A 16,053-nucleotide genomic window follows, 5' to 3' on the forward strand; every position below is an offset into this window, starting at 1 on the left:
TTGGAACCTAATGAACAAAGCCCCCGTAAATAAAAGCATCACAATAGCGATTGAAATATAGAAGAGAAAATACAATTATTGATTATCAATAAGCAGTCATTTTTTAAATCAAAAACAGTGAATACGTACGCTTAACCGAGTTATATTAATTACACATTTTGAATAAAAATTTATAAATGAGTAACATATATTTTATTTTTATTCTTTCGCATTATATTAGCATAAAAAAGTGCAAAATCATGATTCAAGTGGAAGTTAAAGTTGAGACATTTAAAATTATGGAAAAATGTAATTATCAGTGGAAAATTTTGCGGAGCACCTAAAAAATGTTCGTGGAACACCGCCATTCCGCGGAAAGCTAATTGCACTAGTTGCATGATCTTTTTATCTTATTAATATTCTTTTCTTTGTTTTTAAAACATTTTACACTTCCAACGTTTCCCACGCTTTTGTTATAATCGGTTAAAGTTGTTATCATTGGTCACAGTGCCACTTCCTATCCGCATTTTTATTCAATGAGCGAATTTATACTGTACTATGCATCATTTTTGCTTTCCGTTGACTGTCCTCCGATATTTTACGTTACATCATAATGTGTTACGTGTGTTTTATGTATGCGTTTTAAAAAATCACGGAAGTTACCTTTGTTCCACGATTTTTAAGCTAATTACTACGTTACTCGCTCGTCGGACACGTTTAGTAATTTTTACACTGTCTCGTGGACCGTTTCATCTTTTCCTGTTTTCTCTCATCTCTCTCTTTTTTTTTTCTTTGTTTCCGCGTTGTTTCTCTCGTTCCGTCTCGCCACTACTACGTTGCGCTAATATTATAAAATTGTCGCGACTTTATTATACTACAATGTTGCAGTTTTATTTTCTCGCTCCCTTCGTTATCCTCAATCTACATGCTTTCAAATATTCTCGCGTTTCTTCCTATTCTACCGTCTTGTTTCATCTTCATGCCGCATCGCGCTGAGATGTTGCAAAATTGTGTAATTTTATTGCCAACCGTGACTTCCATTTTCCACCGTGTCTTCCGTGTTTTATTAACTTTCCCGCTTTTCTCGATCGCGCCTTTCCGGTACTTTTCTTACACCGACCATTTTATTATCGTGTTACTCTGTAATATCTAATAATTATGCAATCTTGTTACATCATTCCTTTGAATCTCTGTACCTGATGTTGAACGTTTCTTCTTCCCTAATACTTCGTTCAACCACCCACACAACGGAATCGCCTTTCTTATTCTACATTTTTGTAAATTTCTCATGTTAGTATTATTACTACATTATACATTAGAGAATTTTTTTCCTTGACTATTAAGCCGATTACTGCATTAGCCGTCCGTTGGGACACGGTTGTCCATTTTTACATTGTCTTTTAGGTAAAGACCGGCGAGGGGCGAGAGAGCCCAGCAAAATGCCCGCGCAATCTGAATTATTAAGCGGCGGAGGCGGAAGAAGAGAATATAGCAATAATCTCGAAGAAGCAAAGAGGAAAAAAAGGCGATCGCTTCGGCTTGGCTTGAAGGCCTTTTTCCACGCCATCCTTTCCTATTTCTAAAAGCGCGGACGGGATAAAGAGAGCGCCTCCCGCGAATTAATATTCATTACATCGCGCAACGGCAAAGCACCCTCGTCCTGTACAAATATGAAACGACGTACTTGCGCTAATTAAAATACTTGGCTGCTTTCTTGGGCGGAGAGTTTGGCGACCGACCGCCTTCGTCCTTGGTCTTTCGCTCGTATCTTTCGCATATAACTGGAAGAAGGGACGGTTCCCGTGCGAAATTAATGGCGCGCAACGGGCGGCGCGGGTGTTTACATCATCGACGCCTTTGAGGCATTTTAATATCGGGCAAATCAAGTTTATACAGGATATTTCGAGAAGAACGGGCGCTGCCATTGTACTCTCGGTAATTCACTTTAATAAAGATTCCGGATTCAATTCAAAATCTTTTCTGACATATATCATATTAATTGCGGAAACAATCCTCCCTATATTTTTTCATCACTTGAATAGTTCATTTCGAAATGGGACAATATACAAACAGAAATAATTCCCTCTGCGAGAAGTTTCAAGAGAGATTCGAAAATGCAATCTTGATTCATTTTTGAAATAATTCATTCGATTGACACGCGCCTAAACCAAAAAAAAAAAAAAAACTCCGCGGCGCAGGAGAGCAAATTTTGCCCCGGGCGATTCTTTTACGTTTTCGTGGGACAGGTGACGTCCCATCGCCCCGCGAGGTTCGCAAAACACCAAGGCGCCGTCTACGGCGTCGACGGTCGGCGAAATGCCAGGCAGGCACGGGGAAACGCGAATGTCGGTTCGCTCGCCTGCTTCCACCGTCGTCGGGGAGCTATTATACGCTCGAGTTTAATTAAACTCCGCGAGATGTCAAAGGACTCGGCCATGCCCGGCAAGACGGACAATGCGGACGCAGATTATTACATCCCTCGCCGACCTATCCACTCCAGTACTCGCGTCTGCGTTCACGCTGGACTTCCAACGTGTGCATGTATGCGGTGTGTACGCGACACGCTTGATCGTATCTGTGTACGAACATGCATGTAATTTCTCCCGCGGTTACGTGTATACGTTATGTACGTACGCGTTGTCGCAGCAGTTAGAAACTTGCGTGAATATTTTGCACCTCGTCTCTATGTTTACGCTCTCATCTCCATGTTAGCTGTTCAAGTATTTTATCTATTGTTAATGTGCGAAAGCAACGTAATACGTGTCACTATACTTTACAAGTAATTCAAATGAATATAATCCAATAAATGAAAGATAACTACGTAGTATCGTGTAACTTGGAAAATTTAGACTGCAACGTCTTTGAATAACTATCTCTTTTTTGCTTATCGTATAAAATTCAGTTTATGTGCAGATTTTTTTTTTTTTTTAAATGCAAATGATATTCGTTAATTTGTATTCCATAAATATTTTCATAAAAAAATATTGGAAAGTATCCCGTCTATCGGAAAAGATTTTGAGAAACATTGCGTTATCCTGTATCCGATATATTTGTGCCTGACTGACGCGTCTTCGATAGAGAAAGTTTGATCTCTCGGTGACTCGTCTTATTCGTCGTCGGAGCGGAGGAGAGTCCGCAGTGTCGTGTCAATGCCCATAATTTCACGCTCCGACGGCCGCTCGGTATCGGATTATTGGATCGGATATCGAGGAAGGAAGAAGAAGCTTCGCAATCGCTGCTGCCGCGGCTACGAAAGGAGCGAAATGGATGTCCTTAGGAGAAAGAAGCCCCCTTGGGGGACCGAGCTGGCTATGTCGATCGCTTCGGAAAGCATGAAAGAGCATCGAAATTGCGCTTCCGTATCTCGTTAACGCGCTCCGGGACTCGCCACGCGAAATTATCCGCTTGACGTTTTTTATTCCGTAATCGACACCGACTCCGGCAGCGTCGAAAGTTATCTTTTTATCAGATTACTGCATGCGTAAAAAAGTTCTTTTTAATCAAATCGTTCTATTTGCGAAATTTATTGCCTTATGAAATCATAAATTTGAGTTTATACGCTATACTTGGAAGATAATTGGTAACGTATACTTGCTAAATATTAGACTTGACTAAAACTTGCTGATCTAAATAATAAATTTGTTTTGAATTATTGTATTTCATTTTTTAGTACTCTCGATCTTGTGATATCTTTTATGCATTTTAGCATTATTTAATTTTCAGATGAAAACAATTACTTAACAAAAAATACAGAGTGAAAAAAGCAAGGGTGATTTTATATTATTTAATGTATATATTGTGACAACTATTCAGCATTACTTTCATTACATCCTGGGATTTTAGTTAATAAAATTCTACAGCCGCTTTTCATATCAATTTACGAACGAAATATTCGATATATGTAATATCGAATAATCGATGAATGTAATAAATAAATGCTTGAAAGCTCTATTTAATTTAACTATGTTCCATGATTTCAAAGTTCGATAACTTGAAAACAGGCAAATGAATATTTTATGCACATTTTATATATTAGGTGTTGGAATTAATTCGTAGCGTTTTACAAGTGATGGGAAGTACTTTCATTAATGTATTTTTTAATGCTCATGTGAAATAAATAACATTCTTTCATTAAAAAACGCTACGAATTAATTCCAACACCTAATAATATTTTTATATATTACGTTTCTTCGTGACACTCGGAGTGTTTTATTTTGTGCGAGATAATCTTTGATAATCTTTATGAGCTAATTTTAAATGGATTATATTCTAACAGACTTTTTTTTAAATCCAAGCTACAACAAACAAGAAAACATTATGTGATCTTCAATGAAATTTTTTTTGCCGAGGAATAGTTGCAACTCTGTATTAATTAAAAGAATCCATCCATGACGAAAGTTGTACTACTTTTGACGTAACCCGTGAATCTCGACGTTCATCGAGATTGCCGAGTCATCGCGGTGACGAAAGGCGACGGTTCCAGAATTGCTGGGGAAAGCGTCGGAAACGCCTGAGACACCCTCCTTCCGCCGGTCAATAACTGGACACTACCTCCTCCTCCACCCTCTACATCCATGGCTGGTGTTCACACACACACATACATAACTATCCACTATATCCTTCCACTACCTTCTTGAGCATTTGCACCGATATATGGGATCCTGTCGCGTCACAAGAAAATTACAGCACATCCAAGGATCGCGATATTTACTCTTTTTTTTTCTCAGAAATAAATAGATTAGAGCGAAAAAATTCTGTCCCAAATATTAAAATTTTTAGCACACTACTCCGTCTTCTTTACTCAATTATTAATCTTTTCAAATTAAATAACTAATATTTTATTTTACGTACACGAAGAAGCGCTTGATATATCAGGGATAACCGCTTTAATCGTCTCGTTATACATGGCGATGCACTCTATACACAACAGTAAGCCTTCCCTAATCTCTAGAAGCTTTTGGAAGCGAAACTATCTAAATATGTTTCGAAAATACGATTTTGTCTAACCTGTTCTCAAATAGATGCATATTTCGTATAAAGCAGCTCGGGAATATCAGAGAGCGGAAAAGGAGAGAGCGCGTTAAAGAACTTCACCCAAAAAAGAAGATCATATCACAGTAGTTTGAAACGAAAACGATCAATATTGCTCAGTGTCACCAAGAAGTAAGAAACATTGCACGAACAAATGTAAATCATTTATCTTCGCGTTACATATAGAATTATGTTTCTTGTCTCCGTTCAGAAGTATACATATAGCTTATTAAATTAACACTCGGATAAAAATTTAATAACAATTTGAACAAGAACCAATTTTAACACAAATACAAAATGTTTTTGTTACGTACAATGTACACAAGGTAAAATTCATAAGCATGATTCTGGATAGAAAGAAAGATTAAATGTTTCTAATGAAGATTTTAAATGTTTCATTATCGAAATAATGGAATCATGGTATTTACGAACAAATGTGCCAATTATGTGCACGTCGTGCTTGGCATGGAAAATGATGGAGAACACTTTAAGCATCTGTTATAAACAAAAAAATACCCACCTGAAACTTTCAAATAAAATGACTATTTTATCGCTGTAATTGTGTCTATATTATTTCGACATATAGCATTTACATTCATAAGATCATTTATTGTTCTTTTTTATCCAGAAACACGAACACAAAATTTTAAAACATACACTTATAACTTACTCTGTATAGCAACTATGCTTACTACTATGCTTACTCTTCTATTGCATAAAATATATCAAGCAGGTGATCACATTACTAAAAATTTTATGAGACTATTACAAAAATGTTCGAGAAATAGATTCAAATCGGACGGAGAACGACATTTTCCATATTTCGCTCATTAAGTGAACTCCATGCTCTTGCATACAGAACATTATGACATAACGAATGCAAATTAACTAGCGAGGCTAGCGATCACGGTCGATCTACAATCGAGATTCACGGTGTCCATTATGGTGCGGTTACATGACGCGTTTTCCTGGCTGCGATGACGCCCGGCTCGATGACCCATAAACCAGAATATGACGGCGCACGTACATACATGGCCCCATAAGGCTCGGGGCGCAAGTACGTGATCGCAAGACTGGAGCATAACAGACGAGGACAGCACTCTACGTGTTATTAGCGATCAGATAAATGCCATGGCGTACCACTGTATCCTCGCACGTTTCTTGTATCATGGTCTGTAAGACGTCTCCTCTATTTCACATTAAATTCGCACGGAACATGCGGAAAATAATCCACGTATGTAACGCGTCGAGAAATTCTGATATCATGTCATGCGCGAAGAAGCGATGTATTAGGTCGGCAAGAAAGTAATTGCGTTTTTTTTAAAAGGCATCTATCAATAAAAACCGCAATTACTTTCTTACCAACCAATATAAATATATCTTGATAGAGTAAAGTTTCAGCTTTAAGAATCTCTTTTTTAAATAGCGATACGACAATTTTTAACGGAGTTAAAATGAGGAGCAATTAAAGTCAAAATGATACTTTTATTTCATCCGCGGTAATTCAGTAATCAAAAATAGGAATATTAAAAAAAAAACGATTTTATAGGAAAAGTATCAAACTTTCACGATAGATAGTCGAAAATTTTCTCAAATTTGTTTTGGGCACGTTACAAATACACAAAGTGAAAAGAAAATTTTCCGTTCTTTTTCAGCTCATAGTTTTTGATATGTAAAAATTATCAAATTCATATAAACTTAAAAAATGTTGTGAACTTTTAAAAGTAGAGATTTCAAGCTTTAAAATCCTTTTTTTAAATTTAAATTTTATTCATTATTGATGAAAATATTGCATATACAACTTTGAGCTAAAAAAAACGCAATTACTTTCTTGCCAACCCAATAGTAATTTCTAATCAGATTACAGCAATAGCGATGTTTACAATTGCCAAAAAGGATAACATCAAAGTACAAAGAGATCCCGGGAGAAAAAGCTTAGCCCATTTTTATATAGATCTTGAGCTCCTTGCATATATTATAATAACAAAATTTAGTTAAAGATTATTATTAGAGAATCAAAATGTTCCGTAGACAATCTTCTAAGCTGATGCTGACATAAAATTTTATTTTGACATAAAATATAAAATATGTTGTAAACTATTTATTTTTTTGTAGCTATAACTTAATTCTTTTATGCACAAAATGAAATTAATCAATTGTTACAAAAAACACACAGTTGTGTTTTTTGTAACTTTAAAACATTTTTTTATTTGTTAGTTATCTTCTTAACCCTCGGGCGGACTTTCGGTTTTTAATTTAATGCCAAATATGCGCGGTATATCTGAGATATGCGATCTTTTTAATGGATTAGATATTCAGTAGTCTGAATACCTAATCATTTCTTGATCGATCAGTATGCGATTTATTACTATACGCACGAAAAGTCCAAAATGGTTTTTTTCAGTGAAAAGAAAAATGATTCCAACTTACAAAGTAAAAAAAATTTATTAAATAATAAAGCTTCTCAATTATGATAAAATTACGGTAGATGCAGAATGTTCGTCCAATTTCGTGACGAATTAAAGGGACATTCGCCAATCAATTAATTCGCCGTCTACCTCTAGGTTATATACACATATATCTTTCTCTCTGATTTATAGATTTATCGTGTAAGTCACTTAAGCGATTGCGGGTAAAGACCAGGTGAATCTGCGTGTGGTCGATTTATCTGTTTAAATACGACCCGAAGCTATGCAGACTCACAGCTCGAGTTCAAGCGGCACGTTTTCATTCATTCGCTCTCTCATCCGTCCTGTTCTTCCTCGCGGGTATCGACGTAAAAGATATTTAGACGTAATTCAGAAAGATAGTTCATCGTATATATAAAACGGTACTGATTTATTTCGGTTGTGCAGTTTAATTCACTTCCTGTTAGTTTCCTCCATTCCTCTTTTCAACTGCTATTCTTGACGTACATTAATACGTTTTACCGACTGTAATAAAATGGACCTTTGACCTAATCATTCACAATTCGCTAATAAATACTCTCCATATTTGGCGGTACTAATATAATAGACACTTCGGTATCAAAATCACAATTTTAGACATACCTTAATGACGTAAATTGATATCTAAATTCCCGATTCCCAGCTGCAGTCAATAAATATTTATGATATTGATTCATATGAAAACATAATTTGTAATCAAGAAACCAATTTATTCTCCTTCCATTATTCATCGATTCGTATATATCTGGTATGGCTCGATTAGCACGGATGTAACGATATATCGATGGAAGCTGTTTCGCGCGAGTTTGTCCTGGTGGGTCCTGAGTTTGTCCGATAGATCGGAAAATCTATTCAAAAGCTCCTCGTAGCTGCTCGCGTAAGCGCCGATCGTGTAATATTACTTGGTAAACGCCAGCGGGCGGATGGATGCGAGAGAACCAAACAGGAGGGCGAAGGAAGGAGATGAAGAGTGGGAGGGAGGGAGGGAGGGAGGGAGCGAGGAAATTTGCAAGAAACTATATTTACGAAGCTCGTTCCGGAACATTGACCGACGGGGAGAGAAGTTACACCGATGGAAGCCGGTCGAAGGTGTTCCGGGAGACCGCAGCGGCAGTTTTTCTTTTCTGGTGTACAAGCAAGAACCTAAACGCTTCTCTAAACGTTCTCGCTCCTCGTTGTATGCATCGACAACGGACAGGAACGATGCTCAGCGCGATCCTTTTATTTCTACTGGTTTATTGGATGCCGTGGACGTAAGGACGAAGGACCTAGTCCTTCATGGGAAGGAACGATGCGGTTTCTTTCCGCTTGGACGAAGGAGCGGATAGAAGAAAGAAGAAAGAGAAAGAAAGGAAGCTCTTTTCCACCTTGAAACGGCCACAAAGAATATCGAGCCCTTCCGTTCTCTTCCTCTCCTCTTCCGACATCCGCGCACAGCTACGACACACAGGAAGTCTACTTTGACATTGTTCGTGGACTATCGACTGCGCTCACAAAAAGTTGCCGCTTTCACCGGCAAGTAGAGCCCGATATTTTTCCAAAGACTCGCTGGTACATGTATCACAACGATCTCATAAGTAATGCCCGACATTTTGTGAGGTGCGACAGGTTTATGAGGCGGAATTCAGTCTCCCGAACAGTTCCTCAGATGTTAGCGCGATGTTCCCATCAAGGGCAATTAACAGGTCCTCGTTAAATTTTATGGGGCGGCCCAAACGTGTTTTATTGATCAAATAATAATTATCAAACCCTATTCTCTGTTTTTCAGATCTTAGTCGATATTGTCCCTTCATTCGTCGAATTTCTGCGAACACATTCTATGCAATTATTTTAGTTTCGTTGTAATTTCTTTTTCATTTGTACGAGAGACATAATGTTCAGATAAAGTCTTCACTAGCAATAAAAAGAGAAGAAGTACAATGCTCCAAAATTCATTTTCAATTGATCATTGTAATACGATATACTTCATAATTTTTGACTCGCTTCATTTAAAAATTATGCACAATGTGTACATCAGTAATGAACCACAGTCATTCGAAAAATTTAATTTCTCTTTGTGAAAAATCTTGTAAGATATTAAAATAAATTAAATAATATTTAGGAAAAAATGCATTAATAATCACGTAATTAACTGCACATTATACATTATAAAACAACTGAAAATAAAAGATATAGAATAAAATGAAAGATAAACGAAATATATACGACAAAACAAACACACATGAAAGAAAAATTCGTATTTCCAAAAATTTCGGAAACCACTCGGGTTATTTTGATATGACTTTGTATCTCAAAGGTTCATTATTTTTACATTATTTTTTTAATCAATCAAAAGCGGAAAGATAAGCGGATATCTTTGAAACTAAGCCATTTCGAATATATGATTAAAAGAAATTTTTATTCTTCGTAAATTTATGAGAAATATACTTATCTTCAGTTACCTTCTGTGCATGTGCGTACAACATTTTTAATCTATTTCATAATTTCACATTATTATTACATTAATTTTTTTCTCTTCTTAAAGTATCTAGAAGATTGTAACAGATACGCTTTTCTCGACAATCTCGAAACTGAATCATCGTATTATTATCAATAACGATACAGCGCGCTACGCGTGAAAAAATTTCAAATCGATTGGATTCTCTTTCTCGTATCGCTTCGGGAACGAGAGACGATCGTTTCTCCGCGGTGAAATCTGGGCGTCGGCGTCTAGATAAGGGTAAGAGAAAAAGGAAGAAGAATGGGTAAGAGGAGGAAGGTGCAGAGAGGAAAGATCGAAGGAGGTAAATTGCCCCGAGATATTTAATCCCGCGGAAAGGCCGAGGGATCTCTCCTTTATTGGCTCGGCGAGTGAGCAACGACGGGCGAGATAAGTTTCCCGTCGGATCGATGGCCAATCGCGTTAAGCGATTTTCGCGCCTCGTTATCCTTTGTTTCCATCCGGTGGACGGTCGACTGCATCTCGTCGACGACGGCATGATGCTCCTTCGTCTTTCGTGACGTCGAAGGATCGATTTTATATCGCGTCGCTCGCGTTTCTCTCCATCTTTCTCTCTGTCTTTCACTTCCATGGTCTACGCGAAGAATCGCCGACTTTCACATTCCTCAATGCCAGGGGAAATTACCGAGGGGTAAACTGCGTCCCGGTGAGAGCGACTTCTCCGTACGAGACTTTCCTATAGCGTCCTATAGACGAGATAGTGAACGAGAACGATTTTCAATTGAGATACCCCCCCACGTAACTTTGTACTCGTGAATCGCTCTCGTCTCCTTCTGTCTCTCCCTTGAGATATTACGAATTAATTAGATGTTCCGAGACAGCGAAAAATCTTTCAGACAGTTTACAAGTATACGTACACTTATATACTGCAAAATTACGTGGTTTGGTATCGTAAAATATACAAGAGATATTTATTGATAGATTTATATTCGATCATTTTTAAGTGTACTTTAGTATTTAATTAAACCTCTAAAAAGTATAAAGTTTCTTAAATTATAATCTTTTTCTTTCAAATTTATAATTTATCTAATTATAAATTATTTAATTTGCCAATAAAATCTAATTCATCAAAAAGCTGTTTAATTAAATATTCTATAATTATTTCACTGCTAAAATTTGTTTTGTTATAAGAATATGTCATAGAAATACATATAATCCATAATTGAAAATTCGATTGAAAATGCTATTATCGTAATTCCATCATAATTCATGCGAAGTGAGAATGAAACGAGAATAAGGGTAATAGTGAGGCGACGTCGCTTCGACATCATTGCCATCATCATCGCCGTCGTCGCCGTCGTCGCCGTTGTTGCTGTTTTCATCCACCAGCTCCGTCGACACGGAGGAGCTTGAATTAAACTCCATTTTCATAGAGCACGCGCATCGCGATTGAATTGCCACCCGCTTGGCTTTGCGCGCCAAGTGCTTTCGGAAATTAAGCGACATTGTGCCTTAACGAATGGGATTCATGCGAATATGGCCTACGTCCTCCTGCCGAACGGCCTGGAAAATTTGCCCACCAAGACGCAAGAATGGAAGAAAAGTGGCAGCGATCCCCGGTCGCATCCCCGGATGCGAAGGGACTGGGAGTCAATTTCAGGGTTCGTTTACAGCCCTTTCGAGAATAACAGCAAGGTTGGCACAAGGTATCTACCTCCATAAAATTACCATAAAATTAACACTTTTAACTCCTTTAATGTCTTTAATAATGAAGACGACCAGCTCTGAATTTATTTGCCCAAGGAAAAAAAATAAAACGTATTTCCATATTCGTTTAAGTTTAAAGAATATCTCAATTATAAAAACGTTGATGGCATATTTTGGAAGTGTATCGCTTATATTTTTTTCTTCATAAAGACCCTTATCAATTGTAACATAATTTTAAAAAATATCGCTGTTTACGCCGTAAACCGTAATAAAGTAATTAATTAATACATCTGTAATACGCGACTTCTCTGAAATTTGATACTTTAAGGGTTAATTTTACGCAAATTGTATACTCGATCATTAATTAGGGTTTTTATTGTTGCCGTCGTGTTTCCGTTTGGTACCAACTCAAATCGATGGCAATTCATTATAGTTCTCCATAAAGGAAGCAAAGATATAAAACGGCGAATTGATCGAGAAAGCGAGAAAATTAATACAAAAGGCGCACAAAGAGGGCACAAAAGTAAGGGTTCGCCGGGGGCAGTCAAAGGGGCGAATATTCCTCCTTGGAAGGCGAGACGTTATTGCTCCGGTGGCGAGTTCATGGCGGTTAATGGTGGTGGTGGTTTACGGCGGTGGCCACGGCGGTACCGCCGGTCTCGTACCAGGCAATATCTGGTCAGTCACGTAGACTGACCTCAGCACCGGAGTAATAACGACGCCCGTCTGGACGTTTCTCCGTCGCCGTCATCGCGTACGTGGAGGACGGCGAGCGGAGGAGGTTGCCATCGCGCGTCGGTGGTGCGATCATCACATGGAAAACAGCGTTCTTTCCTTGGACTTTCCATCGGGGTGGCATTAGGGACGTTACTTTGACACGTCGAATGTCTTTGAGCTTGAGAGCTTTGTCGCGAGATGCTCTTTGCGAGAAAAGATTTGCCAAAAAAATGGTAAAATGCCGTAACAGGCATTTCGCTGATTAGATATTAAATTAACTTCATCGTAATATCGCAGCGAGTCGCAGAAAGTTCGTATTTTGAAAATAAATCAATAGAAATAAAAAAATTGATTAAAAGTCTCATTTTTCTCTTCTTTTTTTTCTTATCTTCTTAAAATTCTAAGTCTCATGTTATTTTAATAAATTATAATAGTAACGATTAATATTTGACATGCTCATAATTTTTTTACATTTAATTAATATCATATATGTTTTTATTTCATAACGCTACATTTATAGAGATAATCTTATTCAAGAAAATAATGATATTCTCTAATAAATAATATTTTTTTTTCGGAACTGAATCGTAATGATTGATATTTGTGCGTATATTATGTGAAATAATATATAACCTTGTTTTTTTTTAATATTACCGTTTAATTTAACCCAGCATTCTTATCGACGTACCTTGTCAATGCGTGACTATCACATTCAGGTATACGTGGGAGTGCATGAAGCACAAAAGAACTTTTTGTGATATAGATAGAGATATATATGTGGCACTCACCGTACATCTTCCCTTCGTCGGAAAGGATGATTTTGCGTCGACCACATGGCGGATATATGGTAAGAGCTTCCTGAAAGCTCTGTTCGATATCCGGCGACCACACACCCTCCGCGTCCGCTGCCGACAAGTCCTTCTCATCCTGAAATATACGATCACTATACGATCCTAATCTAGAATAGGCTAAAAAGGACGGATTGCAATTATCGTACATCAGCTATGCGTCTTTAATCTTAATTAGGCTTTCGCAGAAAAAAATAGCTCTCAGTAATCTCGTGAACTATAAATGTAATAAATATAATAAAAAAATGATACATACTCATGATATGACGTACTAATTTTTAAATTAAAATTGCCAATCAATCATTTCAATTATCAGTCAAATTATTTCCTTACTTCTAAATAATTATTACTCATGAAATTGCCAAATTAACCATTTATACTCTCTTATGTCAATTTATGACAGAATAGATTAAGCCAATTCTTTATATATATTTTAAATAGCGTGATTATAATTATCAAATCATATTTTAAAAACAAACTTTATGAAAGATTATAATAAAATATAATAAGTACAATTTTGATATTCGATAAGAGTTTCGATCATCGCTTATTCAATTCTATAAATACAATTATAAATATTGAAAAACTTGCATTGACACAAATACATATTCAGCGCTATCGGTTCCAACTCGAGCTCTTATCATCTATCAATTTCCGATCAAAAACGTTCTCCATTCTGAGGCAATTCAATTATGATTTCTCAGGCAAACATTCATCACGTTCGTCACGATTACGTTCGTCACAGGAGGGTGCCTTCGCCGCGATGCATTTCGATGACCTGAGCACGTTCGACACGAGAAAAGTTCATTTATCTTTGATTCCACCGCTGGTCGTGCGCGCGCGCGATTTATCTGCCGCATCTATCGCAAACGTGGTCGGCCCTCAGAGATCTTCCTCCCTCTGAAACAAAGGATCTCTAACAGCCGCGAAGCCACGCCTGGAACGTGGCCGAGTGAGTGGACTCGATCCTTTCTCCTTCTCTCTTGCCGAATCGAGAGAATATCTCGCGTTCTCGCCTCTCTCGTCTGTTTTTCTTTCGCTCGTCCATCGCGTCGAGATCCCTACGGTGAACAGGGGTATCTTCGAAGGGTGACGACGTTGCGCGAATACCCGATACACGGAAACCGAATCCAGTAGTCCGAGTAGTACTACTTCGTTGGGACTGGAATTTCAACGAATCAAAAACTTCCGTGCCGCACGAAGAGGAACGTGTGATTCCTGCGTTTCTCCGTGCCGAGAAATAGACGATTATCCAGAGTGTTTAGATACCGAGAAGTGCGGAAAGGGTGCGAGGAAACAGGCTTGTCTCTTCCGAGAATCCTAGTCACGTTCACAACGTTCGATATATAATATCGTCGCACACGCGATCTAAAACGGGAAACTCTCCGGATGGTATGAAAAAAATTCTCGATTTGATCTCATCCGTGTCGATCAAGAATTATAAAAATCAATTCTACTGTTATAAGTCGCTCGTATGCGTGACTGAATAGTTTTCCGAGAACATATACATATTGTTTGTATATATAAAACAAAAAAAGAAATCTTGCTCTTTCTTTTCACTCTCCATAATAAATGAATAGAAATAATAAATATTAAATGATTAAAAAAACAAGTAAAATGTTTAAATGTCTTCATCACGTTGTAGAAATTACACGCAAAAGAAGGTAAAGAGAAAGCCAGAGAATTAAATTGCATAGTCGACGTCCAGCTTTGAAGTGGCTACATATGTCTGACCTAAATAAATCCAATTTGCATGTGCCAAAGTTAACGAATTAATGTTTATATAATAATTCTGTGCATTTTCATATTCATTTTAGTATTCATGTTATTTTATTTACATAGAATATATTTCAAAATGTAAATTAGTTTTCTATATAAAATAACCATAAAAGTGATTTAGTCTTAAATCGTAAAATTTATAAAAATTGTAAAATTTATTGAAATTGTCTTTCGTTTAAAAAATTATTATATTAATTCTTTCGACATGTAATTAGTAGATACCAAACATAAATTTAGTATTAATTTATGTCGAAAATTATAAAATAATGTTATAATAAATTATCATTAAATTTCCATTATAGGCATTATAAAATGCCTTATAAACTCTCTATAATAATTTTAAGATCATTCTTTATTATACTATATTTTGAAATAACTTTTTCTATGCCAAATTTAAAAGTATGATATTTCGGAAATGAGGACTGTGTGTGTTTCGTTTATAGTAGCATAAAATGAGATTGAAGATGACTGACTTCGTTCAGCAGAGAAAGCAACTCTGTAATTGTTATAAAATTCTGTAATATGATTGATCTTGCTATTAGTTCCTCATTAGGGAACAATAAATATATAAACCAATCGTATTAAAAAATTTTACAACAAATGCCTGCTCTTTCTTTGCCAAACGTAATCGATGAAAACAAAACAAGAAAAGGAATCACAACAATTCAATATGTTAAAGAAATTATCAGAAAAATTTTCAAAAATTGTGTACGTATTATATTATCAATAACAAAATTGAATTATACTGTTCGACAAAATATAATTTTTCTCTATCCGAAATGTATAGTACATACTCGAAAGATTTTTTCGCGTTCAACACGAATTCGTTGTCAGAATTTGCATAGAATGTCAGAGGATTTTGAGCAAATTGGAGTGAAATGGATCCAAAAAAGGTATTTCTGTGATCCATTTTACTCTAATCTATTAAAAACGTGCTACATAAATTCTGATAATGGTATCATATTCGACGCAAAAAAATCTTCGGGATATACTATGATACTTGGGAGAGAATTTCATGTTGAATCGTGTTAATATGACATAAATTGATAAAGACTTGTTAACATTCTTTTTTATAAATCTTACACAATGTACTACGTAATATAAT

General features: G+C 36.6%; 1 protein-coding gene across 4 annotated transcripts in view; it reads right to left on the reverse strand.

Annotated features, from left to right (window-relative positions):
• The window catches only part of scalloped (TEA domain transcription factor 1 homolog scalloped), a 166,248-nt gene that overhangs the window by 26,834 nt on the left and 123,361 nt on the right, over nt 1–16,053 (reverse strand). For all 4 annotated transcript variants that reach the window (XM_011064987.2, XM_011064993.2, XM_011065002.2 and 1 more), the window contains one exon: nt 13,110–13,248. In XM_011064987.2, coding sequence (XP_011063289.1) covers nt 13,110–13,248 — 139 coding nt within the window. The remainder of the gene's footprint in view (nt 1–13,109; nt 13,249–16,053) is intronic.

This window comes from Acromyrmex echinatior, chromosome 3 (genome assembly GCF_024713525.1).
Source record: "Acromyrmex echinatior isolate Ae372 chromosome 3, ASM2471352v2, whole genome shotgun sequence".
In the NCBI taxonomy this organism is placed as follows: Eukaryota; Metazoa; Arthropoda; class Insecta; order Hymenoptera; family Formicidae; genus Acromyrmex; species Acromyrmex echinatior.